The 22743-nt window shown below is 37.2% G+C and overlaps 4 protein-coding genes across 4 annotated transcripts in view; 2 read left to right on the top strand and 2 right to left on the bottom strand.

Moving 5' to 3' along the window:
- Rbbp5 (retinoblastoma binding protein 5) overlaps positions 1–22743 on the top strand; it is a 199610-nt gene that overhangs the window by 26176 nt on the left and 150691 nt on the right. The gene's annotated exons all lie outside the window — the stretch shown is intronic.
- Positions 6000–11043, top strand: p115 (General vesicular transport factor p115). Its single transcript, XM_077442493.1, has 8 exons — positions 6000–6229; positions 7022–7156; positions 7328–8274; positions 8399–8720; positions 8812–9205; positions 9394–9587; positions 10156–10500; positions 10580–11043. The coding sequence occupies exons 1-8, from the start codon at positions 6152–6154 to the stop codon at positions 10664–10666; spliced, it is 2502 nt and encodes an 833-aa protein (XP_077298619.1). The 5' UTR covers positions 6000–6151; the 3' UTR covers positions 10667–11043.
- On the bottom strand, positions 11058–12393 carry Vti1a (Vesicle transport through interaction with t-SNAREs 1a). The gene is made up of 5 exons (XM_077442492.1): positions 12071–12393; positions 11908–11966; positions 11623–11761; positions 11330–11538; positions 11058–11224 (listed from the first exon to the last, which is right to left on the bottom strand). The coding sequence occupies exons 1-5, from the start codon at positions 12162–12164 to the stop codon at positions 11075–11077; spliced, it is 651 nt and encodes a 216-aa protein (XP_077298618.1). The 5' UTR covers positions 12165–12393; the 3' UTR covers positions 11058–11074.
- LOC143919923 (uncharacterized) lies at positions 18929–20255 on the bottom strand. The gene is made up of 3 exons (XM_077442517.1): positions 19870–20255; positions 19206–19666; positions 18929–19130 (listed from the first exon to the last, which is right to left on the bottom strand). Exons 1-3 carry the CDS (start codon positions 20056–20058, stop codon positions 18953–18955), a joined length of 828 nt encoding a protein of 275 aa, XP_077298643.1. The 5' UTR covers positions 20059–20255; the 3' UTR covers positions 18929–18952.

Genomic DNA, 22743 nt, shown 5'->3' with positions numbered 1-22743 from the left:
GGTCTCATTGATAATGTGTCTTGGCATTTTGTTGGATGGAAAATCTGAAAAAAAATTACATTAATATGGCAATTATCAAGTTTATTGTAGCATAAATGTAATAGCAATTTGGAGCTTACATACTTTTTCAGTAACTCACTCACCAACCACGTGGTGGCTGATACCAAAGTATCGTTTTAAAACAATGGTTTGACCAAGAGTTTAAAAAATAAATTTGGATGCTAAAATGTTTTTAGAATTTACAACAATTAACTTGAAACGTCAGCGCACCTTTAAACGCCGATCTCGATGCTCCAATGGAAGACTCCACAGGGCGTGTTCTCACCTAATGACGACCCAGACGACCACTGACCACCAAAGATAATCGGCAACAAATGGCTGTCAGTCGTATGGTGCAAATAATTACATGTACGGCCAATGACGGATTGAATATTTTTTTACATTTTTGGGGGCTCTTGCATAATATGACCGCTTTTTACGTCGGCTGATTTGAAAAAAAAAAAAACAAAAATAACATTTTGCTAACACACGCACATGTTTTTGTAGAAATTTGTTGTGACATTAACAAGAACCATAGCATGTAAAATAAAAAGTTGAATTGTTTTCCACTTTTTCCACATCACAGAGTTCACCTGATCAAATAAAAAAGAAAAATCCGGTTTGCACTATGTACAAACAGAATTTATATTGTATTTTTGTTTAGAAATAACATGTTTAGTATACAAGGTCAGCAGATTGTTCCGTAGATGCATTCAAAGCTGGCTGTCCAAGAAGTGAACAATAAATTACTTCTACCCTACAACGTCTTTCACCCTGATCTGGATTTTTACTTTGATTCCCCTATATTTCTTTAGAAAATAAATTAATATTTCTCTCATTAAAATTTTTCATGTTGACTGTTGTTTTATTTTTCATGAAATCATTGCAAGAACTATTAATCTATATTTATTTATAGTGTATCTTAAGAAGGTACTTGTTTATTAGTGCCACTACTATAGGGCTCGCCCTTCAAGTTCAAAAACTAATTATCACTCTTCGCTGCGACATCACGTTTCAATTATATGTCGAGTGTTATAATCAACATTCGCGTGCGTTCCTATGTACATTTATACGTTTCAATACGTCCTTACGTTTTTTTACTTATTTAATAATAATAGCATTCACGAATCTTGAAAAAATAATCCAACAGATGTGTCAAACGGGGAAATAATACGAGACAGGCAATAATGGGAAACAAGTACTGAATTGGTTCACTTCTTTCTTCGAACAAAATACCCTTTAAAAACTTTTTTTTTATATTCTCAAAATATAATCTAATTTTTTGTTGGAGTGCTGCAGTAGTTCCTATGGAAAAGCTATCCCTGTGTGAAAATTGTATTATTACTCACATTGCGATCGCTCAAAAGACGATTTTTGCCATGAAAATCGCGAATACGGAATATTTGGCAATAGAGTTATTTTTAATATGATGGGCATTTCGGCTGCCAGATGTTCCGTTAAAAAAATTTTAGTGATTTAGATTTAAATTAATTTAGATTAAAAACTATCTAAAATTACATTATGAAGATAATAAGGAAAAGTAAACGATTCTATAGGGACGGGCTAAGGTCTGTTCATACCTAGTCAGCATGTACCGACTTCAGCAGGTATCCGGCCGTACGAAAAGTATTCTTTGGTACATTTTGTATGGGTATATTCATACTAACCGTCACGTTTACGCCACGGCAGGCTTACAGCAGTACCCGACATTTCCTGTTCATACCTTACAGCAACATCCGTCAACGTATTGTATCCGTTTTTTCGGTCATCGTGGAAATATACACGCGAATTACGTGCCATGAGTCTGCCGCTTTGCTGTTTTGGACCAATTATCGATAGTGACAGTTGACAGCTGTTCAATCTTTCGACATGGTTTTGGCGCAAATATTAAAAAAATATTTAAAAAAATTTAAAATTTTTTACGGAAATACATATTTAACCTTTCCCTTACGGTGCTAAAAAATTACGCGTGCAGCGGTGATGTCGACTCAGTCGTTCTAGAAATTCGTGATTTTAAAGTCTGATAAATATGAATATTTAACCATTTTTCCTTCTATTCATGACTATAGTAATAGTCCGTATCTATATAAATTAATATATATGTATCAATATTGGTAATATACTGCTAAAAACGATCTAAAAAGCATGAAATTGAAGACGCGTGAACGACAATCCCAGAAGGCCGGCCATCTCCAAGTGAGGACGAACACTAGGCCCCCACTCCGCGACTCGCTGATCAGAAATCACGCCACATCCGCCAGAATTACGCGATGATTCAAAAGCTATGCGTAAAAATATATTCAATTTTTTCATCAAATAAAATAAAATATGTTTATATGTACTTTTCATGTATTTATTTTCACAATAATAATTTTAATACACAAATACATAAATTGATAAAAAAAAATGAGAAGTAAACGTAAATAAAAAAAATACAATATTGGGCATAGCTAATTCCAAACTAAGTTCTCTAATAAATAATTTTCGTCGACTTCTGTTATTCGCCTTCCATTCTGGATATTTCTGCGCCCATAGCAAATATGCATTTAGCGCAGCTATATCCAGCATCTCCATAAAAACATTTTATCGCCGGTATCTACTGCACCTTTTGTTTTATTATAAAACATTATTATTTCCGGCTTCTTTTCTTCATGACTACTCACTTCACTGTCATGAAATTGAGTAGACAATAGCAAAACTGCTTTATTTTTTTTTGGCACATACGAAACTAATGTCTTGGTTGATGTAAAACCAAACAAGCTACTGTGTAAAAGTCTATGTTTCGATGGTAAAAATTCTTTAGGAATTTCCCGTTTATTTTTACGTAGGGTACCAGTTAGAGTTAGCCCTTTATCTAAAAGGTTATCAGCTAATGCCACCGAAGTAAAAAAGTTGTCCGTTGTTACACCTCTATTGGTGCCATATTGCGGTTGAACTTAATCCATCACTACACGATTCCCTTGATTTATCTCTCGGCAATTATTAACCATACCTGTATATTTAATATATATGCTGTTGAAGAGTCAGCCGATACCCACATTTTTATTCCATATCTACCGGGTTTCGACTTCATATACACGCGGAATGGGCAATTGCCTCTATAGGTAGCCAAACGTTCATCCACAGTAATGTTGCAACTTGGAGAATTATTACGTTTACATTCTTCTACAAATTTATTAAAAATTGTCCTGATAGGTTCTAATTTATCAGACGACACGTGTATTCTTTCTTGTCTGGTTTCTTTGTCGTCAAAACGAATTTGACTGAATATTGTGATGAACCTATCCCGAGACATAGATGCCGTAAAAAATGGTTGGCAAAAAGCGCTGTCATTAGTCCACAATTCATTTAAGCTTAATTTTCGGGTCCTATTTCTGCCAGACGCAAGCATTATTCCAATGAATGCAAGCAATTCTTCTGCCAATATCGGCTCGATAATTTTCGTGGATGTACGATGTAACTGACGATTCGTTTGTTCACATATTTCTCTCACCATATTTGAATTTATAAACAAAGAGAACATTTCTCTAATAGTATTTACAGTAGTGCTACCATTTATAAGTCCTGAATTTTCGGTAACAATATTGCACTCTCTACGTCTTGAGGATGATGGTGGTAATGAATTCCATTGAAATCCATGATTCGATGTATACACTTCTTCGTATTCATTTTCACTGGCCTCTAATTCCGAATCTGTATCTTCCATATCTTCAATAAAATCTTCCGTATCAGTAAAATTATCATTTATTTCAAAATCGAGATCGCTATCATATTCCTCTTCATTCATCAAATTTCTTTCAGCCATTTTTTTCAAAAATTAAAATTGTCTTTGAAAATATAAATATAATATACAATGTAGCATAGCAAATTAAAAAAAAAATAACATTAAATAATTATTACCGTATTTACAATATAATAATCAAGAAACACAAATAAAGTGCTGGTCCACACGGTACAAAAAAGCTCCGAAACGAAAAAAACAACACGCGCGCACCGAGAACGGGACACGACTGAAGGAAAAAACGTAATAACACACACTGCATTTGCGCATTATGCCCGATTCTTCGATAAAATATTTTTTTCTGTTGCGTCAGATAAATACGTGTATATTATAATAATTCTATCTAATACATTAATGTATTGCTGAGGAATACCCAAAATATGAACTCTGTATTTAGTATATTTAAAGAGATATTCATACAATTAGAGTAAATGTCGACTATGTTTCTATCACCGGTAAGGAAAGGTTAAAAAAAATTTGTCCATCATCCACAAGTTTCTTATACAGTGTCCAAAACACTCCTTCGGTTTTTCTATTTTTTAACATGGGATGCACATCAAAACGCCTCCGTGCTTTATTATTGCCTTCTTGAGCTTCTTCTTCCAACAACAACGCGATTATACATAATTTTTCGTTCGATAAACGCCGAAACATTTTTGCTGACTTGTATTCTGACGCGTAGCTACGAATGCACGTGTATGCATTCACATTGTAAGTACTCGACAATACGACGTAAGCAATATTGCGCCGTATCGTCATGGCCTGTAATGTATAAGTAAGCCGATTTTGCCTTGCACTCTGCCAAATTGCTGTAAGCGTGACGTGTAGGTAGATATGAATAGAAATGTAATAAAATGACATATTTGAAACGGAGTCGTGCAGTGCTGTTAAGTATGAACAGACCTATAAAGGTTTCGACCGTTTCCCGGCCTATGGAAACTCAGTTGAATTTGAAAAAGGATCGTTTATTTTTGTTCAAACGTTACAATGGTTATTATATGTACGAAGAGGTTGAGCTTCGGAGAAGTGAGCTGATTGAACTCCAAAGGTTCACTTTGGTGTTGGGAGCTGGTGCGTCACTTTATATACGTTCTGGCTTGATGCGTGCCATGTGCAGATGCTTTGTCTTCGTTTCCTTGACACGTGTGTTAGAAACACGTGTTGACCTATTTTCGAGGCGCGTGCTTTATAGCTATGGGGTCAGCGCCAGGACGTCGTTCGTTTAAGAATGCGGTCGTGCCACGCGTAAACGACTGCCACGTGTTATGTCTTTCAGGCATGTGTGGCGGTTGCCTGATGACATCACTGTTGGGTTTCGTTCGTTTTACGATCGAGCGATGAACTCTTTCTTCTGGAATGGTCGAAGGGGTCGTTGCCCTTGAGTTATGCATGTTTGTACAGGATCGATGATGAGATTGTAAGACAGGGAAGGTATGTTGACCGTATTCCGGTCTAACGAAACACGTGTTGTGTAGTTTGAGGATCGTTTATTTTTGTTCAATTGGTACAATGGTTATTGTATGTACGAAGAGGTTTCTTCGGAGATGTGATCTAGTTGAACTCTAGAGGCTCACTCTGCCGGTGGAGGTTGCTGCGTTGCTTTATAAACGTTTTGGGTTGAAGTGTGTCGTGTGCACATCTTTTGTTCTTGGTACTCGCGTTGCCCTAGTTATGCTGCGAGCGTGGTTTTATGGGTTCATACGCCTGGACGTAGTTCGTGGTTTTTATGGGTTCAGTGTGTTCTTCCTTTGTTTCCCAGACACGTGTATAGAAACACGTGTCGACCTTTAGACGAGGCGAGCGTGTGCCATGCGTTAATTACTTTCCTGGATATGTGTCGCAGTGACCTGATGAGATCATTTCAGTTGTACTATATGCCTACAAGATCACTGGTTTTGATTCGTAATAGCACAAGTTGTACTATATTCCTACAATTCCATAAACTATAAAATTGGACACGTTTTATGATTATTAATCATGCAATTATGATTTATTTGTTCACATTATTTATGTTTGTTTATTATTTGTCGTTAAGATTTTCTCTAGGTAGATTACATCATGGAACGTAGGAGGGTTCCCCATGAAGACTTGGCAATATTGGGGACCGAGAGGCTGGTATTCATCGAGTTCACTAGAGTCTAGTATGTGTTTAAGTTGGTAAAAGTTGTTTCGTGTGTGGGTGTGTGTACGTGAGTTCGTGACGTGAGAATGTGTCAATGTGTCAGTTTGCGATCGTGTTGTGTCGGCGTGTTTGCAGTGTCGATCGCGAAGTGAGTAAAGAGGAATTGGGAAAGAAGACGGTGTGCCACGTCACCACGTGCCACGCGAGGGATGGATTTCTTTCGGAGCGGACTGAAAAGTGTGCTGGGAGCTCCCGAGCCGGGGGAGCAGCCCTCGGGTGCCGATATCGTAAGCCGCGCACAGCCCACCTTTATACCCCACCCACGTTCCACAAACGTCAACCTTTCTTATCATTTTACTTCTCTCTTGTGATGTTGGTGTTTTTTTATGTAAATACAAACATTGCAACTTATTGACGTTAGTAAAATATTAAGTGATAGTTTTTCTTTTTATTATTTCCTTTTCACGCTGTCTGTTTTTACTTTGCACGCTGTCTGTTTGTCGACCTTTATACTCCATCACTTTTGTCACTCTATCCATCTTATTTTAATAATAATGTTTTGTATGGAGGTGAATTTCAAATATTTTTAAAAGATAGACACCATTTTACGATAACAAACTTGTTTGTTTTTTTCGCTTGACTGCTTATCTTCATTATCGTCATCATCATGTGCAGCCGTTCGCTATTCAAAGTCTCTCCAATACGTTTCCATTCAATCCTGTTCTTATCCATACAATATCATACATTCTCCTTACTTGGTGTACTCATGTCACTTAATTTTATTCATATCATTACCTTCTCTTCCTTATTTGTCGCACATGTTGATAGCTTACCGAAAATATATTACATAAAAAACTATTGACTGATTCTGCTGGTTTATTATTTAATGTTACAATATTAATTATAAAAACTCACATGATGGAAGGTAAACTAGATTAAAACTCAAATTCATTATAGTTTTATAGAAATTTTACCCTGCAAACCTTGCTTAAACAGTTAATTTGTTTTATATATACTTTAATTCGAAAACAAAAGTAATAGGTAACAAAGTTATGTAAATAATATTTGTGTAATTTAAGGTTGAGCGGCTTGTAGATCGAGTTAATAATTCTACGCTTTTAGAAGACAGACGTGATGCATGTCGAGCACTTAAGGCGCTCTCCCGGAATTATAGGATTGAAGTGGGCGCTCAAGGATTGGATACTTTAAGACAGGTTATAATTAAAAACTCAAATTTTCTATCATATTCGAACGATTCTGGTTCAAACTACACAAAAGAAACCCAATATCAATTTGGATCATATACTAATAATCCATCTAAACATTAAAAATCGCAGTTTGAGCTTTGCCTTACATACAAAAATTATATTTAATCTATTTTATAGGTTATTGAACTGGATCGAGCCGACTGTGAAATCGTCAACTATGTCTTGGACACGCTGTGCAATATAACTTCGCAAGAACAATTTGACGAGGAAAAAGAAAATCCCTCAATACCTTTAAATATTGGAGAGCAATTCACGGAAATGTTTTTGAAGAATCCTCAAAATGTTAAATTGATTTTAGAATTACTTGAAGAATACGATTATCGTGTTAGGTTGCCAACAGTTAAGCTTCTGAGATCTTTATTAGATAATAGGCCAAAAGATATTCAAGAAATCATTCTGGTCAGTCCTATGGGCGTATCAAAATTGATGGATTTACTTAGTGACAGCCGAGAAGTCGTTCGTAATGATGCATTATTACTTCTCATCCAACTTACCAAAGGAAATGCTAACATTCAAAAAATAGTAGCATTTGAGAATGCTTTCGATAGATTGTTCGATGTAATAGCAGCTGAAGGTTTTTCTGACGGAGGCATTGTTGTTGAAGATTGTTTACTTTTAATGCTTAATTTATTGAAAAACAATACAAGCAATCAAAATTTTTTCAAAGAGGGAAGTTATATTCAACGGATGCTTCCTATGTTCAGCACACCAGATATTACCGACGAGTTAGGATGGTCTCCCCAAAAAGCTTCAAATGTACATTGCATGCTGCATTTGATCAGAACTTTGGTATCTCCTTTGAATTCCGCCGCCGTTATATCAAGTTCTCAAAAAATAATGAAGAATGTACACCTCTTAGATATGTTATGTAACACATTAATGGTTAGCGGAGTACCAGCCGATATACTCACTGAAACAATAAATGCTGTTGGTGACGTAATACGAGGGAATCCTATAAATCAAGACTTTTTAAGCAATATTATGGCCCCATCGAATCCACCACGCCCAGCAATAGTAGTACTATTAATGTCTATGGTGAATGAAAAACAACCATTTACGTTGAGGTAATTTTTATTTTATTTCGTTGATAAATTTGAAATATCTTTATACTTTTAAATAGAATTTAATTATGTTATCATTTTACATTTGTTCCAACTTTTGTAGTTTTAATAAGTTTATAATTTACAGATGCGCAGTAGCTTATTGCTTTCAATGCTTCTTGTATAAAAATGATGCAGGACAAACACAATTAGTTCAAACATTACTTCCTTCTACATCAGAAGTCTCAAATTTAACTTCAGGCCAGTTATTATGTGGAGGTCTATTTAGTACTGACACCCTTTCCAATTGGTTTTCTGCTGTTTCACTCATGCATGGTTTGATAGATAATCCTACTCAGAAGGAACAACTTTTACGTGTATTATTAGCCACAAACGTTGGATCTTCACCAGTTTCGTTATTGCACCAGTGTACTGTACTTTTACAACAAGGCACTAAATTGCATTCTAAGGTATTATATTCTATGTGTATTAAATAGATAAATATAAATTCAAACTCAATAGCACTTAAAAAGTTTTATTATTATAAGTATGTTGTTTTAGGTTGCTTTACTAATGTTATTATCAATGTGGATGAGTCATTGCCCTCAAGTTGTGAGTGCTTTTTTGGCTGTTCCGGGAAGCGTGGGCTATATGGTGGCTCAAATATGTTCAAATGAACACGATGATAATGAATATCTTTTGCAAGGCATGTGTGCATTTTTGATGGCCCTATGTATTAATTTCAATGATGATTCAGTTGAAAGTTATACTAAAGATAGTTTAAAACAACTTTTGATCAAAAGAATTGGTTTTGAAACATTTGTTGCAAAACTGGGTGAAGTATCAAAACATGAAATGTACAGTAAGGCTGCAAAGCAACCACAAATTAGAGCAAAGGGGATTGGAGAATTATTATTGGATTACGAATTTTGTAAAATGTTCAAAACGTTAGAGAGTAAGTTGTTAATATTTTAACATGGGAGAAAATTGTTGAACATTGTAAAATTTCACATTCACATGACACAAATTCGATGTTAAATAGATATTAATGCATTAGTTACTTTGTTCCACAATTGACTTCGACTATATATGTACACATACATATGTATATAACCTACTTATATTTTAATATTTATTTTATAGGTACAGTTGTAGGAAGTGGATCTATTCCTCAAGAAGAAAATGCTTCTCCAGATAATTCATTAGAAAATAGATTAGTATCGGAGGAAACTCCATTATTGCACCAATATAAAAATCTTATTAGGCAACAAGATGCTAAATTACAAGAACTGACTATTCAAATTGAACAAATCACTAAGAAAAATAGTGATTTAGAGGTAATTTTTAGATACAATAATTGAATTAATGTTACATTTATCTAATAATTAAGTAATATTTTTTTTATATATGTAAATGTAACAACTTAAATTAAAGTAGATTTGTGGATTAGTAATATGTAAGAAGGTTGTAAATTATGAACTAAAATAATTTATTGTATACTAGTTATTTTACCCGGCTGCGGTCAGTATTTTTGATATAAACAGCTTAAACATGGCGAATCTAATAGTAAATATTCATTTGATTTTTTATTAAATTTATTTGAATAAAAAAAAATCGAATTGTGATAGAAACTTTCCCAACAGTTCCCAACCGAAAATACTTACATACATGCATACAAAGTCTCTTTCGAAATTATATATTAGACATTGCATTGCCGATGGATCCAGTGGGTTTTTCTCACATATGTACATAAGTCTAATTTAAAAAGTTTTATGCTAATAGAAATTACTAATCGTTTGAATAAACTATTCCAAACGTTATCCACTTAATTCTGTAAATAATGACTCAATATTTATATTAATTTTTATAAAACTTCTTTTCTCATTGCGATTTTACCTTTTTTAGATTAAACTGGAGGAAAATTTATTAATAAATTCGCAACTAAAAGATGAAAACACGTTGTTGAAAGCTCAATTGGCAGCAAGTATATCTCCATCCGTTCAAATTGCAGCATCTCTTTCAAGTGACAGTTTACAAAACCAAATTCAAAATAATACCAATCAGGATACTGGTAAAGAGACTGAACCATTAGTCAGAGACTACGAAGATAAATTGAATTTCTTACAACAGAAGATTTCCGAAATGGAAAGCCTTTTAAATAATTCAAACAGCGTAAATAATGAACTTACTGCTGACTTAGAAAGATTAAAGAATGATCAAGATGATCTCTTGGAACTTTTAGCAGACCAGGTAATGAATTTAAAGTTATTTTTCTGTTTTCATGATATGTACATATACTGATTCTTATAAAAAAAAATTTATACGACAGGATACAAAATTAACTCAATATAAAATGAAGCTGTGTTCACTAGGAGAAGATGTTGAAGAAGTTGAAGTCCAGCAAGAAGAAAGTTAGACATGAAAAATAGCATTAATTAAAACACAAGAATTCGAATTTGGATTTGCTTGTACATATACACGTAATATATGTATGCGTAAAATACATTTATACAATATTTTGTATTTTAGTCATGCTTTGAAGCTAAGTGGAAATTTATTGTAATATCTTGACTACAAATAAATTTATTGATTCGATTAGGATCAATAAATATGTCAAAGTCGAACATTTTGTATTGCTTTTTCGCATTGATTTTTTTGAAAAACACACTTTAAAAATTTATATATTATAATTTATATATGTATGTATGTAGATGTAAATGTATCATAAATAAATTTTTATTTTGTATCTAATAATTTATATGGTTTGTTTGATGTGTATATTACATATTGTAGAAATAAAAAAAATAAACATTTATATTTTAATTTATTTTATCGATAAATAAATAGCCACGCTTATTATAATGATGAAAATGATTGAAAATACTATTAAAATGAATTTTTGTTGCATCGTCCGCATAATCATACTATTCATAATACGAGATGATCTACTCAAATGCTCATCGGTTTCTCTCAACTGAAAATGAACAGTAAGTATTAGTAGTCATAGGCGGATTATTGGCATAGGATAACAGGCGATATAAAATGGGAAATTTTCACAAATATATATATATATATATACCCTGTTTCTAGATCTCTGAATTGTTTCTCTTTGTGAATTGAGATCGTTCAGTACAGCAGCACCTAACTGTTCTGATTCTAACAGCACGCGATAACCTTCCGTTAACTTTTTGCCAGTTTTTTCGATCCTGTCGGAATTTTGAAGAAGCTTGGCTTTTTGTTCTTGAGCTACATTCCACTCTTCATAATATTCTTCTATTTCTCCATAACCTAAAATCGATAAAACTTTTATTCGTATACAAATCTCGCATAAATTGTATAGGCCACAGGTATTTAAATAGTAAATATAAATACCTGAACTGTCCCCAGGGGCATTCTGTCTTGCTGTTTGAAATTCGTTCTTAATTCTTGACAGTTCAGCTCGATAACAAGCTAATCGGTTGATCAAATGACTTTGACTAGTACCCCTAATTTCAAGTTCTAATTGCTCCAACTAAAAAATAGCATTTATCCATCAAAGTAATATATAGACTTAATTATATACATGTAATATTTATTGTGCTACAGTTAACACGTTCAATTTGTAATTAGTATATAATTCAGATTGTTAAATTGTAACATTTATAAATATTAAAATACCAAATCATTAGCATCTTCAAAACATTTCTCAATTAATGGGATGGATTTTCGTCTATCCTCTGCAAAAAAAAGCATGTTATTCAATATATATAGGAAAAAAAACATTATTAAATGGTGCAATTATTAAAGCAGATGGTTAGAATATTACAAATCAATGATTAACCTGGTTTGGATACTTTGAATTTTCCGATCTCAGCTGTGATTTCCGCAGTTAGTACAGAATATTGCTGTTCATACGATTCGATAAGCGACGTCATTCTAGTGCCGACTATTTATTACACACATATATTACAATTACATGGCGAATAAAATGAATTTTAATGTTTTCGAGTAGTTTTTTTGAAAATTGAAAATAAGTTAAATAATTAAAATCAGTATATTAAAAGAATGAATATCAAAATTAATTAAAAGCCCGACAGCTGCAAATCAGACAGCCACAAAACGTCACAAAGTAGCTACAAGTTTGACATTTGTCTTAAGACCGCTATTTCGCGGTATATTCCATAAACCACCAAAAATTGCAATAGACATTCGGTTCCCGGAAAGATGCACTAAATTGCACTGAATAGTAGCGCAGTTTCAAGAAGTCATAATATTCAAAGGCACTTAAAAAGAAATTACGCAATAAAATTCCACAAAAAAAGGTTAGCACCCTCAGATAACATACAAATACCCCTTGACGATTTTTTGTGGAATTTTATTGCGTTAGTTCTCCGTGAGCATCTTTGAAAGTTTAGATGTCTCGAGGGTGCGACTATCTCGAGTGCATTTTTCCGGTCACTTAGACATTCATATATGTAGCCGTCACAATCACAAACATTTTATTATATTCCTCAGCGAGAATATAATATAATGTTTAAACAATTCCGTGCAACGGCTTAGTTTTTATGCTTTTATAATTTGTATGTATAATAAAATTTATGTGAAAACTTTTTATATATATTTTCACTTATGGTGCCTCTCAAAACTGGTGCCAAATTTATTAATTATACTTACCAACAAATTAACCCATTTTTTTAGTTTGCAGAGCAAAGCTGTACAATATTTATTTAGTTTGACCCACTAAATTCGAATATAATAATGATTTGTGTTGGTTTGATATATTGTTTACAACACTACGTCACGTAGGCTTTTTGTGGGTGTAGTACATTTTTCCAGTATTATCCTATTTTTTCTATAGATGCAGTTGACAGGGGTTTCCAAATTAAAAGATAATATGTATTATAATAAAATAAACGAACAAGTACTATGTATTTTAATAATATAAATATTGTAAATAAGATCCGTCAAATACTTTTACTCTTTGTCGAGAAGGTTTATACCTACTTTGGTATTTAGGCTTGCACTTGCAAAAGCCTAACTATTTGACTCCACTGAGTTTTTTTTTTAATGAATTGAAAATCCCTGCTGGCAGAACATCGCTCGCTCGATTTTAAGGTCGTTAAATCAAAATCTAGTAACTACTACTTAACATTAGTATTGAAAACTATAGTCAGATGTTTTTTTATATTGATTGTAATGTTTTACTGCTTTAATATACTTAATTAATTATCTAGCAAATTTTCAAAGTCAAAAATATATTTTTTAAATAACAATATTTTAATCAAGTTAAAATTACTAAAATTAAAATCATATTTAATGCGATAGGCGGTCCTGTCTATTAGATATTTACATGTTTTTAAAGGGGAATAAATATCCGTTTCGCAGAGGTAAGTTGAAGGAAATGGGAAGAGAACATTCAAGAAAATTCAACAAGTTCAGGATAATCTGCTTTGTTTTTGAAAACCATTGTAGGAATCTCGTCGTCGTCATCGTCATCGAAACATTCGAGAATATTCCGCAACAACAAACTACATTCCCGAAACCCAGACGACATGCACCTGCAGTCATTATATTAAACTCAAGCGGAACGCCCCTACCAGTCGAGTGGAACCAAAATGGTCGAAACACGCCGCCACCATTAAATTACATCGAGCGGAACAGCGCCAAGCATTCCAGAAAATTCTACGCCTCGACAACAGTGCATTCCTTTCTTACGCATCAACAAACCACCACCATCGGTCAGGCGATTCCAGAAACACTATAAAAGGAGGTACAACCCAAACAACGCCAGTCGACCCACAGCAGCAAGCGTCGACACACAACAGCAGACCAGTCAACATACAGCTCCTGACCAGCCACCACTACACTACGCGGACTTGGAAGATCAACCAACCGGACGAGCCGGGGATACGGTTGTAGGAATCTCGTCGTCGTCATCGTCATCGAAACCTTCGAGAATATTCCGCAACAACAAACTACATTCCCGAAACCCAGAAGACATGCACCTGCAGTCATTATATTAAACTCAGGCGGAACGCCCCTACCAGTCGAGTGGAACCAAAACGGTCGAAACACGCCGCCACCATTAAATTACATCGAGCGGAACGGCGCCCATCATTCCAGAAAATTCTACGCCTCGACGAAAGCAAATTCCTCTCGTACGCATCAATAACCACTTCCATCAAGCATTCCAGAAAATTCTACGCCTCGACAAAAGTGCATTCCTTTCTTACGCATCAACAAACCACCACCATCGGTCAGGCGATTCCAGAAACACTATAAAAGGAGGTACAACCCAAACAACGCCAGTCGACCCACAGCAGCAAGCGTCGACACACAGCAGCAGACCAGTCAACATACAGCTCCTGACCAGCCACCACTACACTACGCGGACTTGGAAGATCAACCAGCCGGACGAGCCAGCAACACACTGCCGTATCCAGAGACCTTCCGAACATAGCCGAACAACGAGCCAGCAACACACTGCCGCATCCAGAGACCTTCTGAACATAGCTGAATGCCGAGCCAGCGACACTCTACCATATCCAGAGACCGCTGAACGACATACTTTTGCCCACAAATACCATACCTTTGTACAACCATAGGCAAACAATAAAACTTTATAAAACTAGCACAACAGTGTTTCGTTAGGCCGGGATAAGGTCAACACATCGTACCCCGCCTACATTGGTACTACTCCGACGTGATCTACGCAACCTTCTGATCATCCAACAGCGCTGTCAACACATCGCTACCCCGCCTACATTGGTGACCCCATCTTTGAACCACACAACAGTGTTTCGTTAGGCCGGGATACGGTCAACACATCGTACCCCGCCTACACGGTCAACATACATGTACCCCGCCTACATTGGTACTACCCCGACGTGATCTACGCAACCTTCTGATCATTCAACAGCGCTGCCAACACACATGTACTCCGCCTACATTGGTACTACCCCGACGTGATCTACGCAACCTTCTGATCATTCAACAAGCGCTGTCAACACATCGCTACCCCGCCTACATTGGTGACCCCGACGCGATCTACGCAGCCTTCAAAGCAGTCAACAAAGCAGCCCACAGCGCAGTCAACTTCCAACCTCACCATACCTGGTGACCCCCGACTAAGAGCCACGCAGCCTTCAAAGCAGTCAACAAAGCAGCCCACAGCGCAGTCAACTTCCAACCTCACCATAACTGGTGACCCCCGACTAAGAACCACGCAGCCTTCATAGCAGCCCACATCGCAGCCTACATAGCAGCCCACATCGCAGCCTACATAGCAGCCCACATCGCAGCCTTCATAGCAGCTCACATCGCAGCCTACATAGCAGCCTACATCGCAGCCTACATAGCAGCCCACATCGCAGCCTACATAGCAGCCCACAGCGCAGCCTACATAGCAGCCCACATCGCAGCCTACATAGCAGCCCACATCGCAGCCTACATAGCAGCCTACAACGCAGTCTACAACGCAACCCTCAACGCAGACTTCAAACGCAGTCCGCTACATGTCCCCACAACTAGTGACCATGTCAAACAACTCCGCAGCTTTCGCCACAACAAGACGCAACCCGGAGACAACAACCAAATGGATCCACTACTGTTGATCCGCCGGCACCGCTCATCACACCTTCGATGAGTCATCACCTCGATGAGCCCATGCAGGACGCCGCAGCCTGCACAACAGCACCGTCCAGACCGACACAAACCTTCACTACCATTGTAACGACCGAAACAGTAACATGGTGTGAAAGTACATATGGACCAGCTACCAACACAACCCGCTGTTGAGTCAACCCACTCCAGCACAACCGGCGAAACAAATCGCCACTGAGCCAACTAGCTCCAACACAACACAGCCGCTGTCGAGACAACTAACTCCAGCACAACCAGCAAAACGCCTGCACAACAACACCGTCCAGACCACCAACCTTGACTATCAACGTAGCCTAGACAGAATAAGCAACATGGTAGAAAAGAACAACTCGGACTGGTACGCAACGCAAGATCCGCTGTCGAGACAACTAAATCCAGCACAACCAACGAAGACCAGCACTCAACGCACTTCGTCAACCAACGTTCTTCACGCAAGACCCGCTGCCGAGACAACTAACTCCAGCACAACCAACGAAGACCAGCACTCAACGCACTTCGTCAACCAACGTTCTTCACGCAAGACCCGCTGCCGAGACAACTAACTCCAGCACAACCAACGAAGACCAGCACTCAACGCACTTCGTCAACCAACGTTCTTCACGCAAGATCCGCTGTCGAGACAACTAACTCCAGCACAACCAACGAAGACCAGCACTCAACGCACTTCGTCAACCAACGTTCTTCACGCAAGACCCGCTGTCGAGACAACTTTCTCCAGCACAACCGGACAAACAACGACGCCATCGAGTCAATAGACTCCAACACATCAAGATTCCCACAAAATCACACACATCGCTAACACTCACCGGAGAGCCATGTAGGAATCTCGTCGTCGTCATCGTCATCGAAACATTCGAGAATATTCCGCAACAACAAACTACATTCCCGAAACCCAGACGACTTGCACCTGCAGTCATTATATTAAACTCAAGCGGAACGCCCCTACCAGTCGAGTGGAACCAAAACGGTCGAAACACGCCGCCACCATTAAATTACATCGAGCGGAACAGCGCCAAGCATTCCAGAAAATTCTACGCCTCGACAACAGTGCATTCCTTTCTTACGCATCAACAAACCACCACCATCGGTCAGGCGATTCCAGAAACACTATAAAAGGAGGTACAACCCAAACAACGCCAGTCGACCCACAGCAGCAAGCGTCGACACACAACAGCAGACCAGTCAACATACAGCTCCTGACCAGCCACCACTACACTACGCGGACTTGGAAGATCAACCAGCCGGACGAGCCAGCAACACACTGCCGTATCCAGAGACCTTCCGAACATAGCCGAACAACGAGCCAGCAACACACTGCCGCATCCAGAGACCTTCTGAACATAGCTGAATGCCGAGCCAGCGACACTCTACCATATCCAGAGACCGCTGAACGACATACTTTTGCCCACAAATACCATACCTTTGTACAACCATAGGCAAACAATAAAACTTTATAAAACTAGCACAACAGTGTTTCGTTAGGCCGGGATACGGTCAACACTTACCTACCCCGCCTACACCATCTTCAATCCTTCGTTATCAGCTAGATTAACGAGAATTCAAAGTCACCGTTTCGCCCGAAAGTCCCAAAACAAAGCGCACCACGCTCGCAGGGGGTGTGTATGAGGAAACGTTATTTTCAGAAAATCTTCATTTTTTTGAATTTCAACAGCAAGGAAGTAAAGTGGTATGGGGGATGAACGAGTGAGACGACTGGCATGTTAATGCACGTGTTTTATTTATGACAGCTGAAGGCAGAGTGAGTAGCGGCTCTCCGAACCCAGCCGAGTAGGAAGGCAACCAAACTCGACCATGTCGTATAAGCGAGACGCCACAGTGGGATCTACCAACACGTAGAACGGCAGCGCAGGTTCCAGCATGTCGCAGGGTCCCTACAGATATTAAACTTAAAATTTGGTTTCAGCTGAATCAAATAATGCATTTATTATTTGTTTAAAATACAGTATAATTCTGATTTTATATCTATAGCTAAAATATTACAAATACAAAAAATTAACGGGTAACCTACATATATATATATATATATATATATATATATATATATATATATATATATATATATATATATATATATATATATATATATATATATATATATATATATATATATATATATATATATGTAGGTTAGACAAATTTAATGTTTGTCTATCTGTCTCGAATAGGCTCCTAAACCACTAAACCGATTACGATGGAACTTTCAGGATTTGTTGTATGCATGTCCGGGAAGATAACTGTGAAAAAAACCTCTTAATAATATTATTCGTAATTACGATTTCACCAACGCGAAAGTATGAAGCGCCATTGTGTAGTCCAGGAAATGTGTTTGATGGTAACCAAGATAACAGGTTGGTTTATGACGGCACAGCGTTGAGGAGACGTTACTTCACGACGTTGAGCTCCAACCATCACTTGAAACGGGAACAGGAACGGGAATTGCATGCGTTATTGTGGCATTGCAACGCATGCCGGGTTCAGCTATACATTATAAGTGCTATCACTCGAGCGTCCCGCCCAGAACAAGTCACAGGTCAAGCTTCACTTGCGCGCACGCATGCCAACCCTTACATTGCGTACCACTCATACCAACCTTACATTACGTACCACTCATAACAATCCTACATATATATAAAAATCAATGTTTGTATGTCACATATGACGTTCCTATACTTTACTACAATTTAATTTGATGATTAAGTATTAATTTGAAACTGAAACATTCAATTATCGAAACGGATTGAGAAACCGGAACGGGAATTCAAATACGGGAAAAAAAATCGGTCAAAAACGGGAACGGAAACGGAAAAAAACGGGAATGAGTGACATTGCAACGCAATAATTTCAAATGTTTTCACATCGCGACCTGCGTTGTTAGGGTAAAATAAACAAATAATTGAATAATTTCAAATGTGTTCGCTGCCTGCGTCTTTCCGAAATATGGGAGCGGGAACGAGAATGGGAATTGCATGCGTTATTGTGGCATTGCAACGCGTGCCGGGTTCTGCTATTGATAAATATAAAAAAAAATCCTCATTGTATTTTATCGAATAAAAGCTTGAATTTGTGATAATTGAAGAAACATCGGTAGCGTTTGAGAATTGGGTCGACGATCTACGAGTATTTTACGTTTCCGGATTGGCGCCAAACTTTTTTCACTCACACGAACACATGTGCGAACAGCCAATGACTCTAAATTCCAACAGCTATCTGCGATATAACTAGAAACAGAAAAAAATAAATTGATATTTTTAAATATGCAGAAATCTAAATTAAATTTTTAATTACTACTATACCCGATGCCTATGTCAGTAACTTTATGGCAGCAAGCGATGTTTAGATGTTTGATACTTGATAAAAATTTTGCAATTGCATACACACACCTATCACCAATTTGGGGCACACCTTCCAGTGAAAGAATCTTAATATTTCTAAACTTTTTAAATAATATAATGAGACATCCGTCAGATGAAAAACTACAATAAGATAAATCAATTTCTTCAAGGGAACTCTGATGTAAGGACAAAGCCTCTATTGCTCCTGGAGTAAGCCAAGTACATCTAGATAACTTCAGAACACGCAAGTTGCAATGCAAAATAAGCGGCTGTATCGATCTAGCTGTAATGTTTTGGCAATTGCTCAAATTTACACTCGTAATGTTTTTATTTTGACTTAAAAATGGTATCAATAAGTCATCAGATAAGAAGTTGCACTTTGAAAAATTTAAGACTGCAATTTTTTCACACAATGAGAGCACCTGAAAATAAAACATAATTGTACAATAGAACCTATGTATTTGTTGCTCGACGATAAAATGCATACATATGTAAAATCTCATTTTAATTAATCAAATTTGATTAAAAATGCATAAAAATACTCATTATGATATATAAAAATACATTACGGTAACACATATATTTTGAATTATATCTACAAAAATGATAGTAGAAAAATAGTCACCTGAAATGATTCTTTGGGAAAACATCTTCTATTTAAAATCTTTAATACTTTCAATGCGTGCAAGTGCAAATCAATTAATGTGCGAAAATCTCTCGATACACACCGCAGGTTAAAGCAATCTTTAAGGGTCAGTCTAGCGAGCACTTGAGGTAGCAACACATCCAGCCAGAACACTTCTAGTAGAGACATTCGACAAAATAATAAATAAACGCTCACAAGAATTTATGTATACATATCCATTAAACCAGTTCTAGTTCAGAATTACGAAAATGCTAATTTGGACGCATATTGATGTGAATTTCGATAATCAAATCCAAATCTCGACGTAATGTTTTGACAGCTCTGACAACTAACGATATTAGCTGGTAGCCACAAACGACACCACTACATGCAACGATAATAATGAACTTGAAAGCTCTTTGTACGGCTATGATCTGAACGCTGAACGCACAGTTATCTTCCGGTGGAGTTACTTAACTTGTGTGCTGGGTTCAGACTACCCCTTTTAATATTTAGTTGATTAGTATTATCAATCTGGCTTATTTGAAAAAATCGTCTCGTTTGTAACGGGTCCAATTATTATAATACATCAATAGATGTTTAATTATAATTCCCTCCCCTAAAGGTCTGTTCATACCTAGTCAGCACGTACCGACTTCAGCAGGTATCCGGCCGTAGGAAAAGTATTCTTTGGTACATTTTGTATGGGTATATTCATACCAACCGTCACGTTTACGCCACGGCAGGCTTACAGTAGTACCCGACATTTCCTGTTCATACCTTACAGCAACATCCGTCAACGTATCGTATCCGCTTTTTTGGCCATCGTGGAAATACACACGCGAATTACGTGCCATGAGTCTGCCGCTTTGCTGTTTTGGACCAATTATCGATAGTGACAGTTGACAGCTGTTCAATCTTTCGACATGGTTTTGGCGCAAATATTTAAAAAATATTTTAAATTTTTTACGGAAATACATATTTAAAAAAAATTTGTCCATCATCCACAAGCTTCTTATACAGTGTCCAAAACTCTCCTTCGGTTTTTCTATTTTTTAACATGGGATGCACATCAAAACGCCTCCGTGCTTTTTTATTGTCTTCTTGACCTTCTTCTTTCAACAACAACGCGATTATACATAATTTTTCGTTCGATAAACGCCGAAAAATTTTTGCTGACTTGTATTTTGACGCGTAGCTACGAATGCACGTGTATGCATTCATATTATAAGAACTCGTCAATACGACGTAAGCAATATTGCGCCGTATCGTCATTGCCTCTAATGTATATGTTCAGACTATGTCTGATGATCGGCTTTCGTGGCTTTACGACCCACGATTTGGCCGATATATTTTTGTGCTGGCCACCCTGAGACAGCGGTTGGCACACAAACTGACAGTTGTCAATAGCGGTTTGGCGCGTTAACACCCCGGTGTTTACGGGGCCCACCTCGCCACCGAAATCACCAGCTAGAGGCTGGTGAGGGTTGTGACGATACTTGGAGACCAGCTCCAGTATCCGTCCGGTGTGCACCAGAGGAAGCTTGGTCTGTCTTCGTCCAGAAGGCAGACAACTGAGCTACGCGTGGCTAACCTCAAAGGGCACGCATGGTTACTTTGTTATTCCCCCCCCCCTGTCCCCCCTGCTTGATCTCTGTATATATATATATATATAAAATACAGTCACCATACAAACAGAATTACAACCTGTTTTCATTATTATACAATTTCCCGCCTTTGTCCTGTATCACACTCACTTACGCACACTGTACGAAGGAGAAAGGGACATAGCAGAGCAGCCGACATCAGCAGAGACCAGACCACCGACGACGAAGGAAGGCACCTTGAGGAAACCAGTCCCGCCCAAGCTTACCACTAGCTATCTCACAAAACCGACTTCGGGGGTGCTCTCGAGTTGAACATCCCTGGAGTCTGTACAGTATAAGTAAGCCGATTTTGCCTTGCACTCGGCCAAATTGCTGTAAACGTGACGTGACCGCGACGTGTAGGTAGATATGAATAGAAATGTAATAAAATGACATATTTGTAACGGAGTCGTGCAGTGCTGAAGCCGTGCAGTGCTGTTAAGTATGAACAGACCTTAAAACGGATGTAATTTTCTTCTGTTACTTCTCAAAATTTGACGGGTAGTTAAGGAAATAACTCTTGTAATTTTACATGCAGACATACTGATGTCAGAAAAAATATAATATTATTACGAGTAGGAAATAATAGCTCGAGAATACAATCAATTATTTAGACTAAAACAAGCTTTGTTAAATTTTTGTTTCTATGAAACACTTCGAAGATTAAAAAAAAAATCACAGAGCACCTCGTATATTTTATAGGGTTAAAACTTATTATAAAACACATACATTTAGATGGTTTTAGGAGCAAACTTACTTTGATAATTTTTCATCGTACACTGTTTAATATCATTTATGCTATAGCATAAATGAAGTGCGCGGCGCGTCAAAAACGTACTAAAGGTCCAAATGCACTAGGCGACAGTGCGCTGCAGTGACGCAGCGCAGCATATCAGAGTTATTTTGTTTGGAAAATTAACAGTTTATTAAATTACATAAATTGATAAAAGAATATAATTATTTTAAGAAAAACTATTATAATTTTCGCATATAGGCACAAAAAGGTAGAGTTGGTACAAAAGGCAACTTTGACGCTATGATACTTTCGCACTATTCTTAGTGCGTTCTGTATCATACAGTTTCATACAAACAATATTTGGTAAACGGACTACTAGTCATATGTGAACCAGTCACAGGACAACCGGTCGCTCTAGATCGGTCACACGTGATCATCCGTCACACTAAAACTGGTCACACCCTAAAATTGGTCACGAGAAAACTGATTGAT

This window comes from Arctopsyche grandis, chromosome 12 (genome assembly GCF_051622035.1).
Source record: "Arctopsyche grandis isolate Sample6627 chromosome 12, ASM5162203v2, whole genome shotgun sequence".
Classification (NCBI taxonomy): Eukaryota; Metazoa; Arthropoda; class Insecta; order Trichoptera; family Hydropsychidae; genus Arctopsyche; species Arctopsyche grandis.
The sequence above is the reverse complement of the archived record's forward strand: the minus strand, read 5'-3'. Positions and strand labels throughout refer to the sequence as shown.

What these genes read in the sequence shown, in the direction of transcription:
- Vti1a (XM_077442492.1), bottom strand. Translation starts at nt 12,164, where the DNA reads ATGACGTCGCTTATCGAATCGTATGAACAGCAATATTCTGTACTAACT. An exon ending in TGCCCCTGGGGACAGTTCAG is followed by an intron (nt 11,539 to 11,622) that starts GTATTTATATTT and finishes TATCGATTTTAG; the next exon opens with GTTATGGAGAAATAGAAGAA. An exon ending in TTCAGAGATCTAGAAACAGG is followed by an intron (nt 11,225 to 11,329) that starts GTATATATATAT and finishes GTTCATTTTCAG; the next exon opens with TTGAGAGAAACCGATGAGCA.
- p115 (XM_077442493.1), top strand. Translation starts at nt 6,152, where the DNA reads ATGGATTTCTTTCGGAGCGGACTGAAAAGTGTGCTGGGAGCTCCCGAG. An exon ending in GCACTAAATTGCATTCTAAG is followed by an intron (nt 8,721 to 8,811) that starts GTATTATATTCT and finishes ATGTTGTTTTAG; the next exon opens with GTTGCTTTACTAATGTTATT. An exon ending in AGAAAAATAGTGATTTAGAG is followed by an intron (nt 9,588 to 10,155) that starts GTAATTTTTAGA and finishes TACCTTTTTTAG; the next exon opens with ATTAAACTGGAGGAAAATTT.
- LOC143919923 (XM_077442517.1), bottom strand. Translation starts at nt 20,058, where the DNA reads ATGTCTCTACTAGAAGTGTTCTGGCTGGATGTGTTGCTACCTCAAGTG. An exon ending in TTCCCAAAGAATCATTTCAG is followed by an intron (nt 19,667 to 19,869) that starts GTGACTATTTTT and finishes TTTTATTTTCAG; the next exon opens with GTGCTCTCATTGTGTGAAAA. An exon ending in GTTACTGACATAGGCATCGG is followed by an intron (nt 19,131 to 19,205) that starts GTATAGTAGTAA and finishes TTCTGTTTCTAG; the next exon opens with TTATATCGCAGATAGCTGTT.